Source organism: Odontesthes bonariensis, chromosome 14, assembly GCF_027942865.1.
Source record: "Odontesthes bonariensis isolate fOdoBon6 chromosome 14, fOdoBon6.hap1, whole genome shotgun sequence".
Taxonomy (NCBI): Eukaryota; Metazoa; Chordata; class Actinopteri; order Atheriniformes; family Atherinopsidae; genus Odontesthes; species Odontesthes bonariensis.
Window position 1 is genome coordinate 29,765,298 of NC_134519.1, and position 21,700 is coordinate 29,786,997.

The following is a 21,700-nucleotide window of genomic DNA, read 5'->3' on the forward strand; positions in this document are numbered from 1 at the left end:
CAGGTTCATTCAGGGGTTAGTGTCCTTCTTGGGTGGATCACTTATCAGAATAGACAAGGCCTCACTCAGGGGCTGCTAATGACTTGGCCCCAGCTGAAGTGAGAGGCAAGGGCAAGGCAGCCGTGCTCTCTAACACCAATTTCAATTTCGGTTTCCCCTGAGAATTTTTTTTCTCTTAACATCCATTTTATATAGAGAACACGGCGCTCCAGTTAGAATGCACTCTGGGGAGAAACTCTGGTTGGGATAACAAGAGGAAGAGTGGAATAATCTAAAAGTTCTCCTGAAAAGGATAAACGGGCAGATTCTCTGCAATCAAACACAAGGACATCACATCAGAGAGCAACAATGAAAGAATTCGTCTAATCAAGTATCCTGTAAACGGTCCTTCTGTGTAATCTGCATCTCAAGAGACATATTTGTTGAAAAATCAATAGGCACTGCAATGAGGGCACAACAATGTTGAGCTCTTATTCATGTGTGTTTATATACCAAAGTTTAGCTCAACTTCAATGTTTGTTCTGTAAAATTCTCATATCAGACTTGTGATTCAAATGAAAGGTCAATGCTCCCACTCCATGGGGATGTTTTAAAGAGTTAGGGCCTGTTTGTTTGTACCTACTGCACACAAGGATGCACATGCACCACTCAGAGGCATGTTACATTGTTTATGCTGTTGGTTTCTCTTCATTCCACCAACTGGCAGGTTTTGGAGTAAATAAAGTGGCAGCATTGGCAGCTGGGTAATCTACCCTAAACCTCTGTTTGCAGTTTACCTGTAGATTTTCCTGTGAAATCGATCGCACCAGAAAACTCGGTTGTTGGCCACATCCAAGTCGAGCGCCACAGCGTTCTTCTGTGTCGACACCACCTGGCTGTAGTCCCTCTTCACCAGGTCAATGCGGCGGATCTCGTGTCGGTTAGTGAACAATAAATAAGGGCTTTTCCCTGCGCGCAGAGAAAACAACAACCGGGGTTTTATCGAGTTAAATCTGAGACAGATGACACAGGCATAAGGTCAGAGAGAAAATGTGAATGAGTCCATTTTTTCTGTAAAAAGAGCAGCATGAACAACCTGTTAGTAAGAGTGATCAACTAATGAAGAGTTCAATCAGCTTTAAAATGCAGGGTGTGGGATGAAATAATAATGATTGTTAGTGCTCCTGTCTCAATAACTAAGCTGGAATTGTTAACCCTAATGTTTCAGGGGAAGGAGTTCGACATTCCTCTCCAGGAAAAACAATGAGGCTTCCTCACAGTGTCATCTTTTACACTCGGGTATATAAATCAACAAGGCTTGCATACTACTCCCTGAACAATGCATGCACAAAAAAAACTTTTTAAATGGCTGCGTTGTTGGAGTATTCATTTGTGTTCTGTAGGCATCATTAAGTTGTGTGCTCCTAGATATCTTAGATCAGAGGTATCTATACAGCTGGCTGCACCTCTTTAAACAGTAAGCTGTCAAATTTCACACACACAGGCAATAGAACTACAAGGTATGAATGAGCAAACACTCAGAGAAAAGTCATTTCCATTAGGGACACATAAAAAACCTTTATATAAATCATCAATTTTTTGCATCGTCTCACCCGGATGATATAGAACAATAAATGTCAGTTTCTGAGTCCCTCTGTAACTGCCACAAAGTTTAGCTGAGAATTACAGCCCTAATCTGTCAGAATAGGTCTCAAAAGCAAGTGATTAGGTTTTCCATTCCCCTCTCCCAGTTTTGTGAGCAGAGAAAGCGTGACTGCTACTCGCTACAACATGGCAGCGACGCCAGCGGCTCTGAGGCTGCGCTTCAAGCGGGACACTAATGTGAGCATTTCTGCACGCTAACGTGCTAATTTTAGCACCAGACAGCAGGTACAGCTGGGGCTGATCAAGTCTTTACTCAAGTCAAATCATAGATCAAAAATAAGAGGGTGAAAAAATGTGATTGAATGGCTGCCCCATTAATAGTTCATTTGTTCCACAAAACCATAAATGTTAACTTGGTGGTGGCGCTGCCAACACCATGAAATGGCAAACATGTCCCGTACAGACCGGTCGTTCTGTCATACAGTTATCACACACTGCTACTGGTGCTGAGTCCCTACATCCCACTGTGCCCTTGTTTCCTTTTGGGTACACCCACGCCTATTTTTGGAGTCGTCTGATTTTGACAAGGTTAACCAGGATGCATTCTAATGAGAATCACTTCTAAAAATGGTCCTTAGATGCAAATATATGGTCAAGTCTTCGCATCTTTCCTCATAATTCTACCCAGGAAAAATGGAGTGGGGGAACAGACAGTAGCAGTGTGTGAATGCAGTGAGGGCTTTTTATCTGCATGGCTAGCAGCTCCAGCCCACATTTGTTTGAGCCTGTGTCGCTCTGACACAGAATGGTAATAGGATGGCAGCTTAATTCGGCTATCTACAGAGGCAGGTATGAAAATACTCTCATTAATGGTTCACTTTCCCCAGTTTCCCTTTTGACAGTTTGTGTCGTTACCTCACTGGGGCATCATGCTCTCTCTCTTCCTGCCCTTTCCTTCCTCGTCCAGCCCAAAGATTGAACAACGAAAGAGTTGTTTGTAACCAAGTGTTACTCAAAATCTGTCATTAAAATGACAAAAATCTTAAAACCCTCGAAAGGGGAAATTGCACCCCTGCTGCCATTATGGGCTGTCGCGGTGGAGGCGGTTTTCACTGCCTCAAAACAAAGTGACTGAATTGCTGCATTCACTGCCATTCTGCTTTTGACACACAGCCAGACACACGATTCTTTCCTGGCCAAGATTAACCGATAGCAAACACTCTGGGCTTTCATGCATGGAGAAATACACAAGACAGAGGCTTGGGAGCAGACATAATACACACACACAAATGCAAAGGCTTTGATATTAGCTCAGTTTAATTGGGGGAAATTAAGTTGCAGCATTCGACAGCCACGGGGTGCAAATTAACACGATTCATTTAAAGCTCTTTTTCCTGGCGAATACATAATTCAAATTTAGAGGCAAATAAAGAGTAACCTTATAAAAACTGTGTATAATCATCTTGATACTAGCTTTTGGACATAGTTGTACGTCAAAGAAAATCAAGAGGCTTCTTAGCAGCTTGCGTTGCCTTCCACTTGTCAGGCAACTTTTAACAACAGGCCAAACATGAAGTTGGATCAAATTGGACTAATCAGCCTCCTTCATGACTCATCGAAGGAGGCTGAAGAGTTGCATGTACCTAATTATAAGAGTTCAGCGTGGCTGAACACATCAGTCTGTCACTCATGAAACTGTGTAAAGCGATGAGAGCCACAGGACAGATTTGGCTGTTAAGAAACAGAGTGGTTGCCTCAGCGTCTCTGTCAGGTACACAAACGGCTGCAAAACGACGATAAGAGCCGAACTGAAGAAGGATGTTTGTGATCATGTGAAAAGGAGGGTTTGACAACTTTTGCACCAAAGGAGAGAGTTATATGTTCCAAAGAATTTCTAGTTATAGATGGATTATAAATTCGTAAATATTCAATTCGTTCAATTCTATGGAACGTTTTTTAGAATCTCTCCACAGGGCTCCAAACTAACTTTTCCAGTAGAACACCAGCATTTATTGTGGAATATTTTAGAAGCACCAGCACAAAATTTTAGAACATTACTTAAATCGACTTCAACACAACGATGCATTTCTAAGTATGCCTTGGTAAGAAGGAAATACCAAAATGACCTTTTCATTCAAATTAGAAACCTCACAAAGCGAAGTGAGAGATGACAAAACACAAAAAAACCTCCCCTTAACATAAAACCGCAGTTTGGTATTTATGTAAAATGTCAGTTCATTCCACTAAACTGTTCCTCTGAACAGCCTGTCCTCAGTGCGACCCCTGAAGCCAGTCAGTGGCAGGCAGAATATATTGACTTGTGTTGTCATTTCAGTGTCTTTTGCAGACCGATTAGGACATTCCTTAATCCTGAAAATGCTGCGGGCAGGTGCGCTGCAGTTCACAGCATCTGTCCCTGGACACTTTACTCTTGGTTAGTGTCTGTGGTCGAGTCAACAAACTAAATTACCTGCAAATGTTGAGCCACAGAGAGCGGTGCTTGATATATGTGGCATCATAGTTAGTTCAAAGGGGTAAGCGGCAGTAGCCGGAGGACCTGACACAGGTGGCACCTCCCTGTGTGTGTGTCATGCACTGCACACTCTGTCACTCACACATCACACCTTTGCCTCCTTCTAACCAGCTATTTCAGAGGATGCATGATGATCATTTAAAAAACAACAACAAAGGGACAGAATTCAACAAATTATCACTGATATAAGATGGAGATGTAGAAAGAGTCCACATAGTTTACCATAGCACAAGACTAACAGTTCCACGGAGCTTCCTCAGTACGATACTGATTTGTTTTCACATCAGCAAATATCCATAACGCACTCATCCATCCATCCATCCATCCATCCATCCATTATCTTCCGCTGGTCCGGGGATCGGGTCGCGGGGGCAGCAGCTTGAGCAAAGAGACCCAGACGTCCCTGTCCCCGGCCACTTCCTCCAGCTCTTCTGGGGGGACCCCGAGGCGTTCCCAGGCCAGCCGAGAGACATAGTCTCTCCAACGTGTCCTGGGTCTTCCCCGGGGCCTCCTCCCAGTGGGACGGGCCCGGAACACCTCACCGGGGAGGCGTCCAGGAGGCATTCTCACCAGATGCCCGAGCCACCTCATCTGACTCCTCTCGATGCGGAGGAGCAGCGGTTCTACTCCGAGCCCCTCCCGGATGACCGAGCTTCTCACCCTATCTCTAAGGGAGAGCCCAGACACCCTGCGGAGGAAACTCATTTCGGCCGCTTGTATTCGCGATCTCGTTCTTTCGGTCACTACCCACAGCTCGTGACCATAGGTGAGGGTAGGAACATAGATTGACCGGTAAATCGAGAGCTTCGCCTTCTGGCTCAGCTCCTTCACCACGACGGGCCGGTGCAGAGCCCGCATCACTGCAGACGCCGCACCAATCCGTCTGTCAATCTCCTGTTCCATTCGTCCCTCACTCGTGAACAAGACCCCGAGATACTTGAACTCCTCCACTTGGGGAAGGATCTCATTCCCGACCCGAAGAGAGCATTCCACCCTTTTCCGGCTGAAGACCATGGTCTCAGATTTGGAGGTGCTGATGGTCATCCCAGCCGCTTCACACTCGGCTGCGAACCGCTCCAGTGAGAGCTGAAGGTCACGGCCTGACGACGCCAACAGAACCAAATCGTCCGCAAAAAGCAGAGACCCGATTCTGAGGTCGCCAAACCGGACCCCCTCAACGCCCTGGCTGCGCCTAGAAATTCTGTCCATAAAAATTATGAACAGAATCGGTGACAAAGGGCAGCCCTGACGGAGTCCAACCCTCACAGGAAACATGTCCGACTTACTGCCGGCAATGCGGACCAAACTCTGACACCGGTCATACAGAGACCGAACAGCCCATATCAAGGAGTCCGGCACTCCATACTCCCGGAGCACCCCCCACAAGAGTCCCCGAGGGACACGGTCGAACGCCTTCTCCAAGTCCACAAAACACATGTAGACCGGTTGGGCGAACTCCCATGCACCCTCCAGGATCCTGCGGAGGGTATAGAGCTGGTCCACTGTTCCACGGCCAGGACGAAAACCACACTGCACCTCCTGAATCCGAGATTCGACTATCCGGCGGATCCTCCTCTCCAGTACCCCCGAAAAGACCTTACCAGGGAGGCTGAGGAGTGTGATCCCCCTATAGTTGGAACACACCCTCCGGTCCCCCTTTTTAAAGAGGGGGACCACCACCCCGATCTGCCAGTCCAGAGGCACTGCCCCCGATGTCCACGCGATGCTGCAGAGGCGTGTCAACCAAGACAGCCCCACAACATCCAGAGCCTTGAGGAACTCAGGACGGACCTCATCCACCCCCGGGGCCTTGCCACCGAGGAGTTTTTTGACCACCTCGGCAACCTCAGCCCCAGAAATGGGAGGTCCCATGTCCGAGCTCCCCAACTCTGCTTCCTCATCGGAAGGCGTGTCGGTAGGATTGAGGAGGCCCTCGAAGTACTCCCCCCACCGACTCACGACGTCCCTAGTTGAAGTCAGCAGAGCCCCGCCCTCACCATACACGGTGTTGACGATGCACCGCTTCCCCCCCCTGAGCCGCCGGATGGTGGACCAGAATCTCCTCGAGGCCGTCCGGAAATCGTTCTCCATGGCCTCCCCGAACTCCTCCCAAGCCCGAGTTTTTGCCTCAGCAACCGCCGAGGCTGCGTTCCGCTTGGCCTGTCGGTACCCATCAGCTGCTTCCAGAGTCCCACTGGCCAAAAAGGCCCGATAGGACTCCTTCTTCAGCTTGACGGCCTCCCTCACCACTGGGGTCCACCAGCGGGTTCGGGGATTGCCGCCACGACAGGCACCGACCACCTTGTGGCCACAGCTCCGGTCGGCCGCCTCAACAATGGAGGCACGGAACATGGCCCATTCGGGCTCAATGTCCCCCACCTCCCCCGGGACATGGTTGAAGCTCTGCCGGAGGTGGGAGTTGAGCACTCATATTTACATTAATTGTGGTTTCGTTGTGTGTATTGTGTAATGAACCTACACGCAGCTTTATGCATCCAGACCGTTATCTTACAAACTATTTCTCATGTCCAGTCCGTTGCTCTCAGGTGCCTCGCCTTCGTAGCTCACCTTCTGCCTTGCAAGTCTTAGAGACAGGGTCCATTTCGTATCCTTCATAGCATTCGCACTTAAAATCCCCCTTGTAGTTGATGCAGATCTGGCTGCATGCATCTGGGTTCTCACACTCATCGATGTCTGCGGGGAGGAGAGAAGAAAGGTAATCAGTCAGCTGGAAAGGGAAGAAGAAACAGAAAGTGACAAATTCACCCTTATGATGGGTAGGATGGGAAAATGAAAACTCCTTATATCTAAATAAACCAAAGCTTAATTAATTAATAAAACTCCAATAATGGGTGAACATGAATGCCGTGACTGTTGGTGGTGGAGAAGCACACACTCGAGGGTGTGTCCCTGTCAACTTCTCCTGACCTCCCTCCTCAGCGCTGGCTGTGATGTGGAAGTGTTTGTGTTAAAATGATGGGAAAGGGTGTGAAGGACATGCTACATGCATGTGAGAGCGGTGTGACTGCATTCATTTCCCTGTGGGAGCAACCAGAGGTGCAAAGAGACAGACAGCTGGAGAGCTGCCCAAAGCGAAACGCCAAACATAGCAGACACGCAGACACTCGCAAACACATATTCATTGCAGCACGGTCAGCAGCCGACCTGCCGCGCCATACCTTTATCTATCTGAATGTTATGTTTATTCACCTCCACAAGTCTTCTTGTCCAGCAGCTGGTAGCCGGCGGGGCACTGGCACTCAAAGCCAATCGGTCGGTCCATGCAGACATGGGAGCAGCCGCCGTTATTGATCATACACTCGTTCAACCCTGCGACACACACACACACACACACACACACACAAGAAGATGGTGGTCAAATGCAGGCAACAATGGAGGAGGCTGGGACACTGTGGTGAACTGAAGCTAAAAATAGATTCAAAAGGACTTCTTTCAGCTCTGCTCTAACGCTCTACTGTAATGGTTCGTGTTATTTTCACGCTGGTGGTAGTAATGATCATCACTTTCTCTCGGGTGTCATACTCAGGCCCCCCCCCCTCCTTTTTTTCAGTAAAGTGAAAGTAGAGAGGCAGCCTGGCGCATACATTTACATACAATTTCTCCTCTTAAATTAATGGAATGTTTTAGGAATCAATAACTGGAAGTAAACCCATCGACAAACCAAAGAAATGATTCCAGCATGGCGTCAGTAGTATGCAGGCTTTGCTTTTAACACACCTGAAGCAAAGCTGCACAGTGACTGGCGGACAGCTGCAAAGTGTTGATAAAGAAAAAAAATGGATTCAACCGAAAGAGAATCCTTGCTTCTAAATAACAGAGTGCTTAATTCTCAACAGTATGCCACCCAATCTCCCGTTAGACATTTGTCAATAAACGGTGAGCTTTATATCATCTGTAAGCCACTGTAAGCTGAGCTTGTGTATGTCTGAGTCAGTGAACACCTCGCCAAAAGTAAAGCGCTGCGTCAGCTGAACAGTCACTGGTGTCAAGATGAAGCTGCATTGGTTGAATATCTCAGCAGCGAACAGAACAAAGTACACCTGTTTCATCTGTAAGGCTCACTCTTTGTGCATATAAGTGTGACTCAGACTACTACCGAGTATGTTATTGTGGTTAATGAAGTTTACATTTCTGTACAAAAAAAAAACCTTCAACGAAAGCTTCTTCTATAAAACATACAGGATTTCTATGGTTTATAGACATAAAACACTGTTATATCAGATCCAGCTTTAAATAATTCATAGACCTGGTTGTAAGTTTTTCATGATGATTTGAAATCTTTAAAGTTTTATAAAGCTCCATAATTCCAGTATAAACACAGCCTTCCTGGAAAATCCCACGCAGAGGCTGGAACTCTGGTGTGAGAAGCTGTAAACTCTACACAGTACAGTTAACCTATCAGCCAACTGCGGCCTAAGGAAGCATTTGGATGCATGTGGATTTTTTTGGGTTTCTGGCCACCTGATAATTCTAAGTGCAACATTCAAACCTTTTCTTGTCTGCTTTTGGTATAAACTCCACTCTTTGTAGCTGATAAATGCTTCACATTTGTTCATCATTTAGCTGTAAACTCTGGGGATAATATGTCTGAGTTTCTGTTTAAAGTGCACTGGAGACTGGACATGATGCAGAAATGAAGCTGTCGAAATCCCGGCTTTATTTACAACGCATTGAAAATAGTAGATATGGCTCCTTGTTATGTTGATTTCAGTAATGCATGTATCTGAATGTATCTACAGTAGGGAGAAACAAGAGGAAGGCAGCATATAGGAGCTCTCACCAGCATTCGCTTGCACACAGGCAGTAAATCCTCTGGAAGATCAGCTCTGTTTGTACGTCTGGAGAAAATACTGCCGATATTTGCATTTACCAGTGCCGCCGCCCCAGAACATCTTTCCAACATTTCAGCGCTTCAGTGCATGTGTGAAAACAGCTATTGACACCAGTGAGCTGTTTATCTATGTGGCCAACAAATGAGATGTTATTGTCACATGATTCAAGTCTGAATGGTTGTGAAAGCACTTGGGGAGGAGAATCAAGGCTCCATTGTAAGTCTCAATCTGCCACTCACAGGGGCACCCGCTATTCCCTTTCCATTCATTGGAAATGAACTGCAGACAGAGGAACAGACCAAGATAAGGGCTTTATTTGAGATCTCACTCATCCTGTCTCTTTGAGCAACAAGAAAGAGACGGGGTGAGAATGAAAGGACTCCCATGAGAGGCCCTGTGGGAAAAACTGGATTTTTTTTTTTTTTTTTCAGACTGCTTCCGAGGACAGACCTGATTTAGAGGCTACTTCTGTTTTCCCATGGGTGAGAAAACACCATGTCTCTGTTGTGTACGCCACCTAAATCTGTCTAGTGCTTCTGTCACTATAGTGTCTCACCACGGACAACATATTTACAGCCGTTCCTCTCACTGAAAGTGATGGTGCAACATTAATAACTGAATGGTGTGCAGAGTAATGGGTCAGTGTTGTTGTAAAATGTCATTACTGCTAATGAGACAGGAAAACATTTACCTGAGTGCAGAGATAATGCATTGCCTTTATTTTCTCTGATGGAAGGCGATGCTGCCAACGCAATCACTCCGAGCCTCGACAATTAAGCGTGTTTCCGTGCGGCGGGTGCACGACTGTCTCTGTGTGTTTTCTGTGTGTGTTTCGGTTCAGGAACAACTTGCAAGTTGCTGGCTGAGTGAGCAGAGACGAGGGAGGTGTGTGTGGACACGCTTTTAACGAACTGAGAACAAGTTACGAGTTGAAGGAGAGAGGGAGGAGGAGACGGATGAGGAGGCGAAACGAAGCGAGGGGAGCAACACTCCGGAACACCCGTCTCACTCCTGTAATTTTCGTCCCTGCCAGCTGTCGCTTCTCTCATTCAACTTCAAGTCCCTCTGAGGAAAGGACATTTCATGACACAGTATGTCTGTCTCTGGCTTTCTCTCTTAGTAATATCTTTTACAAACAGGCTCTTTTTTTCTCAGCTCAAAGGCCCATTTCACTGCTAATGATCTAAATAGACGAAGACATGGAGGTGCGCGACTTTTCAATGAATCTGAATGCAACCGAACCTGTCTTCATGCCTTAATGAGCACTTTGGTTGTTTTTCTTTGACAATTTGCAATGCTGGTCTTACTAAAACGGAACAAGGGGTCTCATAGGTTGGCTCAGCAAATAATTAATAACATCCCTGACAAGATCCGTAACTCTCCTTGCAATTTTTTGGTGAAAGCAGCGACATGTTACTGTTAGCTTTTTCAAAAATATGTCAGCTAAATCTCTGCTAAGGTCTGTTGGGTCGTGTTGCAGCCTGGGACAGCATCCCTGGGTGAAGTAAATGGTAATACTTACCTGAGATTGATAACAACTATGGCTCACAGGTAAGAACCCAATCACAGGTAGAAAAGAGATATTTTTAGCTGATCCAACCTGCTGTGCAGTTAAAAACACAACAGCACATTCTACAGGTTAAAATGTATTAAAATGGCAATACGGACATGTGGCTGAGATCCAACTTGTGTCTGTGACAGCTTTTATTACACATCATTTGATATAGTTTCTGATAATGCAAGAAAAGTCAGCAACACAAGCGCGATGTGGTTCACTCCATCACTGTGGAAGGTGTGTTTCAATTAAGTCTGAATGACCGAGTCTTCAACAGAAATATCTGTTAAATATCTCCTGCATGAGAGGACTGAAATAACAGCGTTTACCACAGCAGAAGGCTTTTCCTCTGTGGGATGGTAACTGGTACATGCAGGCTCCTGTTCTGAATAATGGAGGCCACAGCTAACTTAAGTGGGCCTCCATAGTTCTCATAATGGGAAAGAGGTTTTCATAAACATGGATCCACATGAACTACTTGAATACAAACGTGATAGATGTGTAAAAGCTCTTTTGTTGGACAGTTTGAGGTCCAAGTTCCATTGATTCAAATATTAACAGTTGATTCTGTTATTTCAATTAACTTTCCTTCATTTCATACCACAGAAAAATAAATACCAGTATCATACCAGTTTGTTCTAGTTAACCATTTTTACTGGTTAAATATATTATTCTAGCTGCTGAAATAAGAATGCAGTCGCCTATCTGAGTGCATTAAAGGCCATCTTACCGCACTCTTTTTTGGGCTCATCTGATCGGTCCTTGCAGTCCTTGACGGAGTCGCACACCTTGGAGCTGTCAATGCACTCTCCGTTCTTACACTGAAACTTCAGGGGTCCTTCGCATCTGGTGGCTGTAAAATAAATGAACCAGAGATAATGAAAGAGAACTGCTGACACAGGTTTACCTTAAATACAAAGCAAATACCTGGCATTCGACAGTACTATTAACAACATCATAATAGTAAATATCTATTTAATTAGTCTGTTTTATCAATGTAAGTATCTCTTATCTGATTACTATTATTAATCAATGGAATAATCAATGCAACCCCGGACTGCCTAAATAATCGTTTGCTAATTCCGACAGAGAGACGCGCAGAAAGCAGAACTCACCGTTGACACAGCCGGACTCATCGCTGTGGTCAGGACAGTCGTAGACTTTGTTACACTGCTTGGTGCCGTGGATACACGAACCGTCGCCACACTGGAACTCATCTGGGCGACACGTCAGCAGAGCTGTCAAGAGACGCAGACACACAAACAGAAGAGAAATCAGGCTTTTGTCACTACAAAAGAAGGATGAAATCCTGGGGTTGAATCGAACGACGTTGCATTTTCACCCGTCGGTTTTTCACCACACTTCTTGCTTGCCACATAAAAAGCAGAAATTACTAAGATACTACTTTGTAGAAGCAGTGACCGTCATTTCGTATATAATCACTGAGCAATTATATAATTTCCTTCAACCGTACTAGTTCACAGTCTGAGTTAGGTGCTTCCCTCAGCCTGAGGGTGTGCAATGACTGATCTTTTATAACACAGCAACCAAAAGAGGGAAGCTGCATGAGGCCACACCAAATTTCATTAATATCCCAAGAAAAGACAATCTTGTCATCAGCAGCACCCACTCTGCTCATATAACTCCCTTCTAACCCCCCCTAAAAAGCAATATATGTGACTGAGGGGACGTGATTTGGTGTTATCACAAGATGAACAGAGCAGAGGGAGTAGAATGAAGACCAGGCCACTGGACACCAACGTATAAACGTACATGCATATAGCAATACAGTCCTCTCTGCACAGCGTTTCTGTGTATCTTAGAGATCAGTGTAGAGATCTGTCAATATCTGGTGCTGCAGACAGATACATGTTACATATTCATGAGCACAAACAAGGAACAATGTGGGCAACATAGTGATCTATCACATTGGTTTTCATCAATATGTTTCATCGATGTGAGGCATTCCTGATGTCGATGTAAAAGTGTGTGAACATACCAAAAACGGTGACGGTAGAACATAAACTGGTTGTTTCTTAACAAGTATCTGGTGGCTAACAAAACATCGGTCTTTTTTAGTACTGCGGATACATCCTCCCACACCATGACAGGTGTGTTTGATGTGTGCTCTGCACATTTTGATAATGAATAGAGGGAGCGTCTGGGCTTAGTGACACATCAGCTTAAGGGCTCTCCCATCTATGACCAGCTAATATGAAAACCTGTTTAATCACAAAACCCATCTTCACTCACTGTTTATCGACAGAAACGTATAGATTTAGTAAAAAAAATTAGGGCTGGGCAACGATTCAAATTTTTAATCTAATTAATCACATGATTTCCCTGATTAATCACGATTAATCGCATTTGTATGCAAAATCCAAAAATTCAAAAGTAGTGAATAGCTTTTAGCACTTAGTTTTATTTTAAATGTGCTGCCATATGAATGAAAGTGCCATAACATTTTTTGTGCAAACACACTTTTAACATCAGAATTTTTTTCTGTTTCCTTGAATGACTTTCTGGTATCAGTTGTGTGTTTTGCCTTTAAAGTGATATTTTAGACTGGAACTACTACGGTGATAAGACGATTCAACTTGGCAGTGTTTACAGATGACTTTGGTTCTGTCGACTCCGCCGTCTGGAAGAACTTTAAAATGAAAACGGCCAAGTAAAAGTTCCGTACCCTTCTCCATGTGTGGTGGATCCGCCAATTACTTTCTTTTCTGGTTCCGCAGCAGACAGCAACAGACTTTCACAAAATAAAAGCCTGTGAGCAACAGACTTTTACAATAATAAAATAAAAAAATTTAAAAACGGGTGGTCCGTGGCATAGTGGGTTGAGCAGTCGCCCCATGTACAAGAGGCTATAGTCCTCGCTGCAGCTGGCCCCGGTTCAAGTCGGATGGCCCTGTGCTGCATGTTGTTCCCCCTCTCTCTGCTTCCTGTCTCTGAACTTTCCTATCCATTAAAGGCACAAAAGCCCCCAAATTTTTTTAAAATAATAAAAAAAATAAAACCTGCGTTAATGCGCGATAAGATATTTATCGGCGTTAAATAATTAGCGAGTTAACGCGATAATAACGCGCCCAGCCCTAAAAAAAATCTAAATCCTACTCAAAGTCCCTGCTTAGTACAAACATGTTAAATGAATAGGAAGGTTGGTGCATATTGTTGTCACGCCATGGACTCATGTCTTGAGTTTTATGTTTTAGGTCATGTTTGGGTTTTAGTCATGTCTTAGTTTAGTTCTCATGTTTCAGGTTCAAGTCTTGTGTTTAATTTGTCATGCCACCCTCTCCTGCCCTGCCATCAGCCTCACGTCCCTCACCTGTGTTTTCCCCATCAGCTGCAGTCAAACCCTAATCACCCTCCACAGTATTTAGTTTCCAGGTTCCCTTTCAGTTTTTGTGAGATCCTTCCCCGTCACCATCCATGCCACGGTTAAGTCTTTGTTCCATGCTATGCCAAGTGTTTTGTTTTGTTAAATCATTTTTCCACAGTTCAGGTTTTTGTATCCGGCTCAGCCGCGCTTTCTGTTGTTACTTTGTTTTTGTATAATAAATCTAGTTTGCTTTTTTCAATATCCGCATCCGTGTCCTTCTCCACCCACACCTAACTGACAATTGTTTGAGATTTTTTCTACACTTCAAGACATCCTGTTTTAATCCCATACAGCAATATACTCATTCTGCAGGCTTTGCTGGTATTTTGTGCACTCCCTGCTGCCCAATAAAACTACAGTATTGGGTAAAAGTCCTGAGCCACCCCTATTTTCTTTTAAAGTTTGCTTCCAAGCAGCCAGACTTTCTCATAATCTTTTTAAATGGTCTTCAGCAAAAGTGGCCAATATTGGCTGCTTTGTCCCTCACTTTCCTCCAGTCCTGGCACCTGAACATTTTAATGTTCTGTTTTTTTGTTTGTAAACCTGAAACCAATCGATGAATCATTCAAGCATAATGTCATGCAAAACCACCTGTTATGCCTACCCATTATAGGCAACTTAGCAGCAGACTTGTTTTAAACATCTTTCAGCGCATTGTTACTAGCAGGTGTTGCAAAGACAAAAACATACTGTATTTGAATTTTTGTAGATGTATCTACAATAAAAAGACATAAAATTGCATTTTGGTGGGCAGTGTGTGCAGTGAGTTTTGAGGAAGCTACCAAGTGACCGACCAATAAAACTATCTACAGCAGCTGAACGGTGTCTGAAAGTGGTGTCCTTTATGCACACACTGTGTCCTGATGGTAGAATTCACTGTGTGTGCTCTACTAAAGAAACTGTCGGAGCGAGTGGGGATACGATACGGTGTCTGACAAAGCTAGAAGTAATGTCAACTTCACTTTGTCGACACACACACACACACACACACACACACACAAAAAGAAATCAGTGAAGCTGTAACTTTGGAAGTCCATGATGAATTAAACTTCTCAAAGAAAGAACAATAAAATTGCTGTTCTGAACATTTTCATTAACTTCATCATTTTACACATTTCTTTTCAGTATTGGAGAACAGTTGAACGTCAATAGCACAGAAAACTGTGCGTGTACACACCCTGACCTTCTGACGCTTAACAAGAAGTGTTAAATAGCTTTAACTTTTTCATTTTGAGAATTGTGATCACCTATTCAGAACTCCCTATCACGTGGACACATTCAGCTCAATGTCTCAAGTGTACAGAGAGCCTTTCAGGAAGCACAAGATTTTCTTGCATGAATGTGAGCAGAAAGGGAAGTTCTGAATAACAGAGAACATGCAGTAGGGAGACAGGCAAGGAGATGCAAAGAAAAGAAAGAGACTCACGACAGTCTGACTCATCAGATTTGTCCTTGCAGTCCGGATCCCCGTCACACTTCCAGGTCAGCCGAATACATTCCCCGTTGGCACAGCGAAATTCGCCTGCAGTGCAGTTGGCTCTGGGGTTAGGCAGGTACGGGGCCCCGTCACCGCCGCAGCGCTCTGGCCCTTCGTCCGAACTGTCGGAGCAGTCGGGGTCTCCGTCACAGCTCCACATGAGCGGTACACACTCAGAGGTGTTACAGCGGAGATGGTTGGGCCCACAGGTCAGAGGGGAGGTGCATTTGAGCTCATCGCTGCCGTCTCCACAGTCATCATCACCATCGCACACGTAGACGGTGGCCAAGCATTTACGGTTGGCGCACATGAACTCCCCGGTGGGGCAGGCCTTGGCATCTAGAGGACCAGGAGAACAAAGAAGAGCAAAGGGACATGTCAACGAAGCAAGAATGTGTAGCATTTGCTGTATACATTAGATCAAATTATGGTTTGTCTTTATGCAGCTTCACTATATCTGTTTTTGACAGGAAGTTTGCAGACTATGACTAATAAAATATACACTGAATTGTAACAACTTCAGAACAGACAGTTCAGTAATCACATCATTAATTTAGTTCTTGCACACAGCACACAAGTTAAAAGTTTCAGGGCTATAGCTGTGGGTAGATTAGAGATTAATAAAACTGGGGACTTATTGGCTGAGATACACGGAGACAAAAACAGAGTTTCTCCTATAGGCTGCTAGCAAATAGAGGCAGCATAACAAAGAGCTGAAATAAAGCTGGAGGGGATGACAGTAGTAATCACAAGAAGATAGTGAGAGGCCTCCTCTCCTGTGGAGCAAAAGAAAATCGTGCTCTCATTGCTACCAGCCACCTCTTTTCCTCTTTGGGATGAATCTCTGTCATGACACCTCTCTCAGAATATCTTTCTCAATTGTGTTGCCTGTGTCAGTTGTGTCTGTTTTTTGTGTTTTCACTGTGGCTCGACTTCCTGCCATCTGTGACAAAGAACTCACCAGTATGATGGAAATAATTAAATCATTAACATTAGAACAGAATTTTTTCACTATGTTTTCATGAAGTGGTATCTTAAAAAATGGTCATTTAGATCTTGACTTTCTACTTAAAAATGTGGATAAAGAAATAACAAATTAGTCTACATATTTTGAGAGCCCTTATTGTTAGAAATAAATAAATAAAAATAAATGACCAAAACATTCTGACAAGGCAGCACAACAAATTGCTAACAAAAGATGGTGGCAGTTTAGAAATGTATTTCAAAGTTTTACGTTTTTTAAGCTGATTTTCAAAAAAATAAGATCCTTAAAATCATGATTTAATTTTTAAAGTATGAAAGTTCTTGAAATTAAAGTAAATAAATGAATACAATGGAAAATGTCAATTCATTGCAGATTAACCATGAAAAGTTGCATGAATTTGCCGATTAGCTAAATTAGGCTGATTAGCTCTTAGCTGAGCTAGTTTATCCGGTGCAGCAAAAAAATTAGCAACATCTTTTTGTATGGTATGTAGGAAAATGACCAGTATGTTGGAGCATCATAACTGTGTGTTCAGGAGACAGAAACATGTACGAATATTGGGAAAATATAAGCTTTAGCAAAGGCTCATTTTAGCCGTCTCATCGACTAACTAAATAATGAGTGAAAGGGACGTCTTTCAGCTGCAAATTAAAACTGCGCATTTATGTGGCATCATTTTCTGATGTAGGTGCCACTCTGCTCCTCTCTACAAAGAAAGCATCATGGCTACTCTAAATACTCCCATTACCTTTTCCAGCTTTGTCTGTATTTAGTCATGTTGAGCTAAAAGGATTCAGGTTGGGAGGATAGTGAGGGTTCCCACTGTGAGCTCACAGCTGCACAGAGGTCAGCTGTGGGAGGAGAAGAATTTGATATTTACACAAACCCAAGAGGATGCCAGCTTTCACACCACTGCCTTGGGCCGTTTACAGGAATGTATTGCTGTCGTCCCATCTTACACAGCATTAGCAAACTGTAATGCAGCAGCATATTTTTTATCAGTTTTTATATAGTGACTCAAGCCAGTTAGAGCTAGCCGAGCTGTCCTCGAGTCTGCCATTTGTGTCCTATGAATATGGTAAAAAAAAAAAAAAAAAATTCTCGGAAAAGTTCTCGGAAAATTATAAAGCAGAAACAACGGAAATCACTAGAAAGGAAAAGCAGCTGCATCATGAGCATCATGTTTCAGATTAAACTGGGTGAACATATTCTGCTATTTACAGCACTGGGTGCAAGGTGGTGTCCTACTTACTTTCCTATGTAATTATGCCATATGTTAGAGTCGTTATCTATTTTTGCCGTTGCAAACATCAGTGTTAAATTCAAATCAGTGCAACAACATGATTGCCAATAAAGCTTGGGCAAAGCCACTGAAATGTAGATAAGTGTTTTGGCTACAGTTCAGTGGAAGGCTTTTTATTCATTAATATTAAACAAGCTGCTGCTGCTGGTTCTGCTGTTTTATAACTACTGCCCTGGTTTTACCTCGACCTACACTCCATCCTAATTTGGCACTAAATAATTAAGGAGATTCAATAAGCATGAGCATTATTACACGAGGGGCAGACCATTAGCAATGTACATGAGTAGCCGGGTTACGCTGGAGAGACTTAGTTTTCCAGTGGGGGCAAGTGTAAATGTATTTTAGGACTTTTGATCAACACTTAGATAACAGACCATGTGCTGATGTTGTACAAGTCAGCATTTTTAAGTGATAAGTAAACAACAGAAGAACCCAGCATTTTGCCAAGAGGGTTGTTTCATCTTTGTTATCGGCCTGTTTAGAGGGTTAGGTACGGCTGCTTGTACAAAAAGAAAGCTTTTTTGTGCCCTGTGCCATAATTGTAAGTGGCGCCCTATCTTAGAATGAGTAGCAATGCAAAAAATAAAGTAAAATAATGATTAAAAAAAGAATAGAAATAGAAATAGAATAGAAAAATACTTTATTCATCCCCTAATGGGTGAAATTTAAAGTAGTCAAGTAGCTCAACATTTTTTTTAAATATTTACAATGATTGTATTAACAACAACAACAACAATAATACCAATTCTAGTTAAAAAAAAAAATACTACTAACTAATAATAATAATAATAAATGACTAAATAAACAAATAATAATAATTAAATTTAAAAATTTAAAAAATGAAAAATATATAAAAAATAAAAAATATAAAAATAAATCTATATGGACAACAACATTCAGGATCCCCAAATCCTTTGGCTTTACATGTGGAATTCCTCAAGTCCTCTACTGTTTAACTGGATATACTCCCACTGGGGTTTATCATAAGGTTTCTCATACAACCAATCTTATCACTCCTATGCTGACGACACACACCCATGAATAGTCTCACAAATGCATTACCAATGTCAAATAATGGATGCCCAAAGACTTCTCTGTGGTAGATCATCAGGCTTTCAGAGCTCAGATTGTTGGTTTAATCTTATGAGCATGTAAAAACCCAAGTGTCATTTTTAACTTTCAGAAGAAAACTCTTAGATTTTTTATTTTCTTTTAAATCATCTCAGAAATGTATCTAAAGTCAAATCTTTTCTATAACAGTCTGATTCTTAAAAGTATTTTCACGTTTTCATTTCCAGCCGATTAGATTATTGTAATACAGTTTTAACTTGGCTAGCAAAGCAAATAATAAAGCTTATTCAGAAGGCTGAGGCCGGAGTTTTAACTAAAGCCACATGGTGTGAACAAACCACTCCCGTTTGAATGTCTCTTTACTGGATCCCAGTAAAACAAACAACTGATCTTAAAATACTACACAGGCTATACAGCTTCAATGTAATTTCCCTTCAGAGATAAATAAAGTTATATATGTTATTGTTATTCAAGTTATTGAACTGATTTGTATTGAATTTACTATACCAGCAGTCCTTTTCAGATGAAGATTCAGCAAAGAAAAAGCACATTTCTGCACCGCCATTATGTTCTGTTGTTGCTTTCCTCACTTACTTAAAAAAATTTATATTTAAGCAAAGAAATAAATAAAGAGTGGTTTCCACCAGTATTTTTTTTAACTTATTTTGAAGTTATGTTTTAGAAAAATGAATTTCTTGTATATGGCCAAGGCGACTGGTTTTGCCGTTTTGTTTCCAGTTTGTGAATATTTGCTTCTTACAGCTCTGTGTTTACCTCTGCGTAGAGACAGGTAGATTTTGATCTCACTTTCTGTAGCTGACAAACAGGTAGAAAAGCAAGAGGCAAGAAATGTCCCAACTTTAACAGGCAGTGTGACCAGAGCTAATTACAGCAATATGTAACTGGTTTGCTGAAAGTCTGCCAAGCATAGACTGAATGTGAGAAGTGGAGGTACAGTATGAAAAACGTTTTCCAGTAGATCTGCAACATGAAACTATAAACTGTGAATGGAAATCATACGGGCTCTTAATATACCTTTACAAATATGGCCAAAGGTCCTTTATTCAGTTTTAATTTTTTTATTGTCAATTACCACAAAATGTTTCTTAGCAGAAAATAGAATTTGCATAATACCATTAAAGTACTCAATAGTGTGGACAAATTAAGAACTCCATTAACGTTCTTAATTCGTTAAAAGCTTGAAGTGTTGGAACAGAGGAACCTTTCTCTTTTACCTTTCCTACGACCGCTGCTGCAAGAGTCAAAAGCTGACAGCAAAGCACTTTACTTTCTCTGGCAGCTTTGATGATGGGAGATTGTTGCCAACGGCAACCAGTGGCTCGGTTCTAGAGGAAAGAGATGGCTGGCCGTTCTGCTCGCCTTAGCATTACAGCTGATAACTGTGGACTGTGAGTGTGTGTGTGTGTGTGTGTGAGAGTGAATCTGGATGCAAGAATAATGAAAGAATCCACCGTGAAAGGTAAAGAAATGTATTTTGAGTGAGAGGACGACGGGAAGGAAAAAGGAAAAAGGGGCATCCAGGTTGGATGGTGGCATGCAAAAACAGCTATTCATTTTTTATGTGAGCACGCACAGTATCCTGAGCATGTCAGTTAGTTCCCAGCAGTCTAACGTCTTCTCAGCTGTTAGGGGACTTTAGGGGAGTTCATACCTATCTACTCTGTTCAGAGAACTGTGTCCATTAGAGTCACAGCCTCTTCCGAAAAGGTCATTGACACAAAAACAAATAACTTCCATTAAAGACAATTCTGCAGCGATAACATACGTACACACATTCACTCACACTGCTGGCCAGTTCAAACAGGTCACAGTTCCTCACCGGGCCAGTAGCTGAGTGCCTGCCCTTTCCTGTGCTGCCATGCACAGTTAAAGAGCAGACACGGTTGCAACAGAAAAGATAACTCTCTTCTCTGCAGTCACAACTGGGACAAGATAATAAGATGGGAGTCAAAAGTCTCAGTGATATCATTACTGCCTGAGAGGGTACGCTAAATGAAGGCAAATAGGTGAAGACAAAAGAGAGACAAGAGACAAGACAAAATAGCCTCCATTCAGCCACACTAAAAAAAACCTGTACAGATTTTAGTTAGCGAAATGACATCAGTAAGCTTCATTACTGGAAATACACAGTATTTTGGAGATGAGTTTCACTACAGGGACAGGGAGTCAGGTGTGAGGAAGGCTGGCTGTAACCGTTTGCCTCGCTGTTTGCAAACAGCACTAAATATGAATATGGAGAGCAGGCAAAAGTACCACTGTAAAGAGATGTCATGTGCACACACCAGACAGAAAAGTAACTCTGACATTAAGTGCAACTGCCAACACACAGATGAAAACACAATAATCCTGACTTGTTCCTGTAGATTCCAGTAGACAGACATGCTCCAAAGAAATGCCAGAAGGGATAAGTGCACATTAATCTCTACGTCACTAAGGGTTGAGGATACAGTTCAACTTTCTCGGGGAGCGTCTCTGAAGCTGCCGCTTAAAGTAATGTTGATCAGGGAGAGCTTTTTCTGGTAAGGGCAAGATTCAACTTAATACATAATTCAACATGTGGATGACTCAATTAGTAGGGAACGTCTGCAAAATTTCCTTTTCCACTTAGCAAGGGGAGAGGCACTCTGTAAATTTATACAATTGGCTGAAACAAACAGTGGATTCAAGCCAATCTGCTTGAAACTATAAGGAGGGTAAAGCATGAGCAAACTCCCAAAAGCATAAAAAAGCAGATGGTAAGTTAAAGGTGCTCTCTGGTTCAGGAAGATGGTTTATTAGGCTGTTAGCTTTCAAGACTGTGGTATAAATTAAGTTAACTTCAGGTGTACTCATCATGTGATGGTAGATTCAAAGCCTGTCAAAGTCCATGTGGACCCCAAGGTGAACGTCATCACTGAAGCTCCACAAAAATATCATTAACCTATAGCTAACAG

At 42.9% G+C, this 21,700-nt stretch overlaps 1 protein-coding gene and 1 long non-coding RNA gene across 5 annotated transcripts in view; one reads left to right on the forward strand and one right to left on the reverse strand.

Moving 5' to 3' along the window:
* The window catches only part of LOC142399340 (low-density lipoprotein receptor-related protein 8-like), a 122,219-nt gene that overhangs the window by 40,811 nt on the left and 59,708 nt on the right, over window positions 1–21,700 (reverse strand). For all 4 annotated transcript variants that reach the window (XM_075483956.1, XM_075483954.1, XM_075483955.1 and 1 more), the window contains exons 5-10: window positions 15,337–15,726; window positions 11,641–11,763; window positions 11,256–11,378; window positions 7,328–7,447; window positions 6,686–6,811; window positions 777–948 (exon numbers count right to left, since the gene is read on the reverse strand). In XM_075483956.1, the coding sequence (XP_075340071.1) occupies window positions 777–948; window positions 6,686–6,811; window positions 7,328–7,447; window positions 11,256–11,378; window positions 11,641–11,763; window positions 15,337–15,726 (1,054 nt within the window). The remainder of the gene's footprint in view (window positions 1–776; window positions 949–6,685; window positions 6,812–7,327; window positions 7,448–11,255; window positions 11,379–11,640; window positions 11,764–15,336; window positions 15,727–21,700) is intronic.
* LOC142399341 (uncharacterized) lies at window positions 9,240–14,717 on the forward strand. Its single transcript, XR_012772863.1, has 3 exons — window positions 9,240–9,452; window positions 9,812–10,061; window positions 11,615–14,717. It is a non-coding gene; the product is annotated as an uncharacterized LOC142399341 (long non-coding RNA).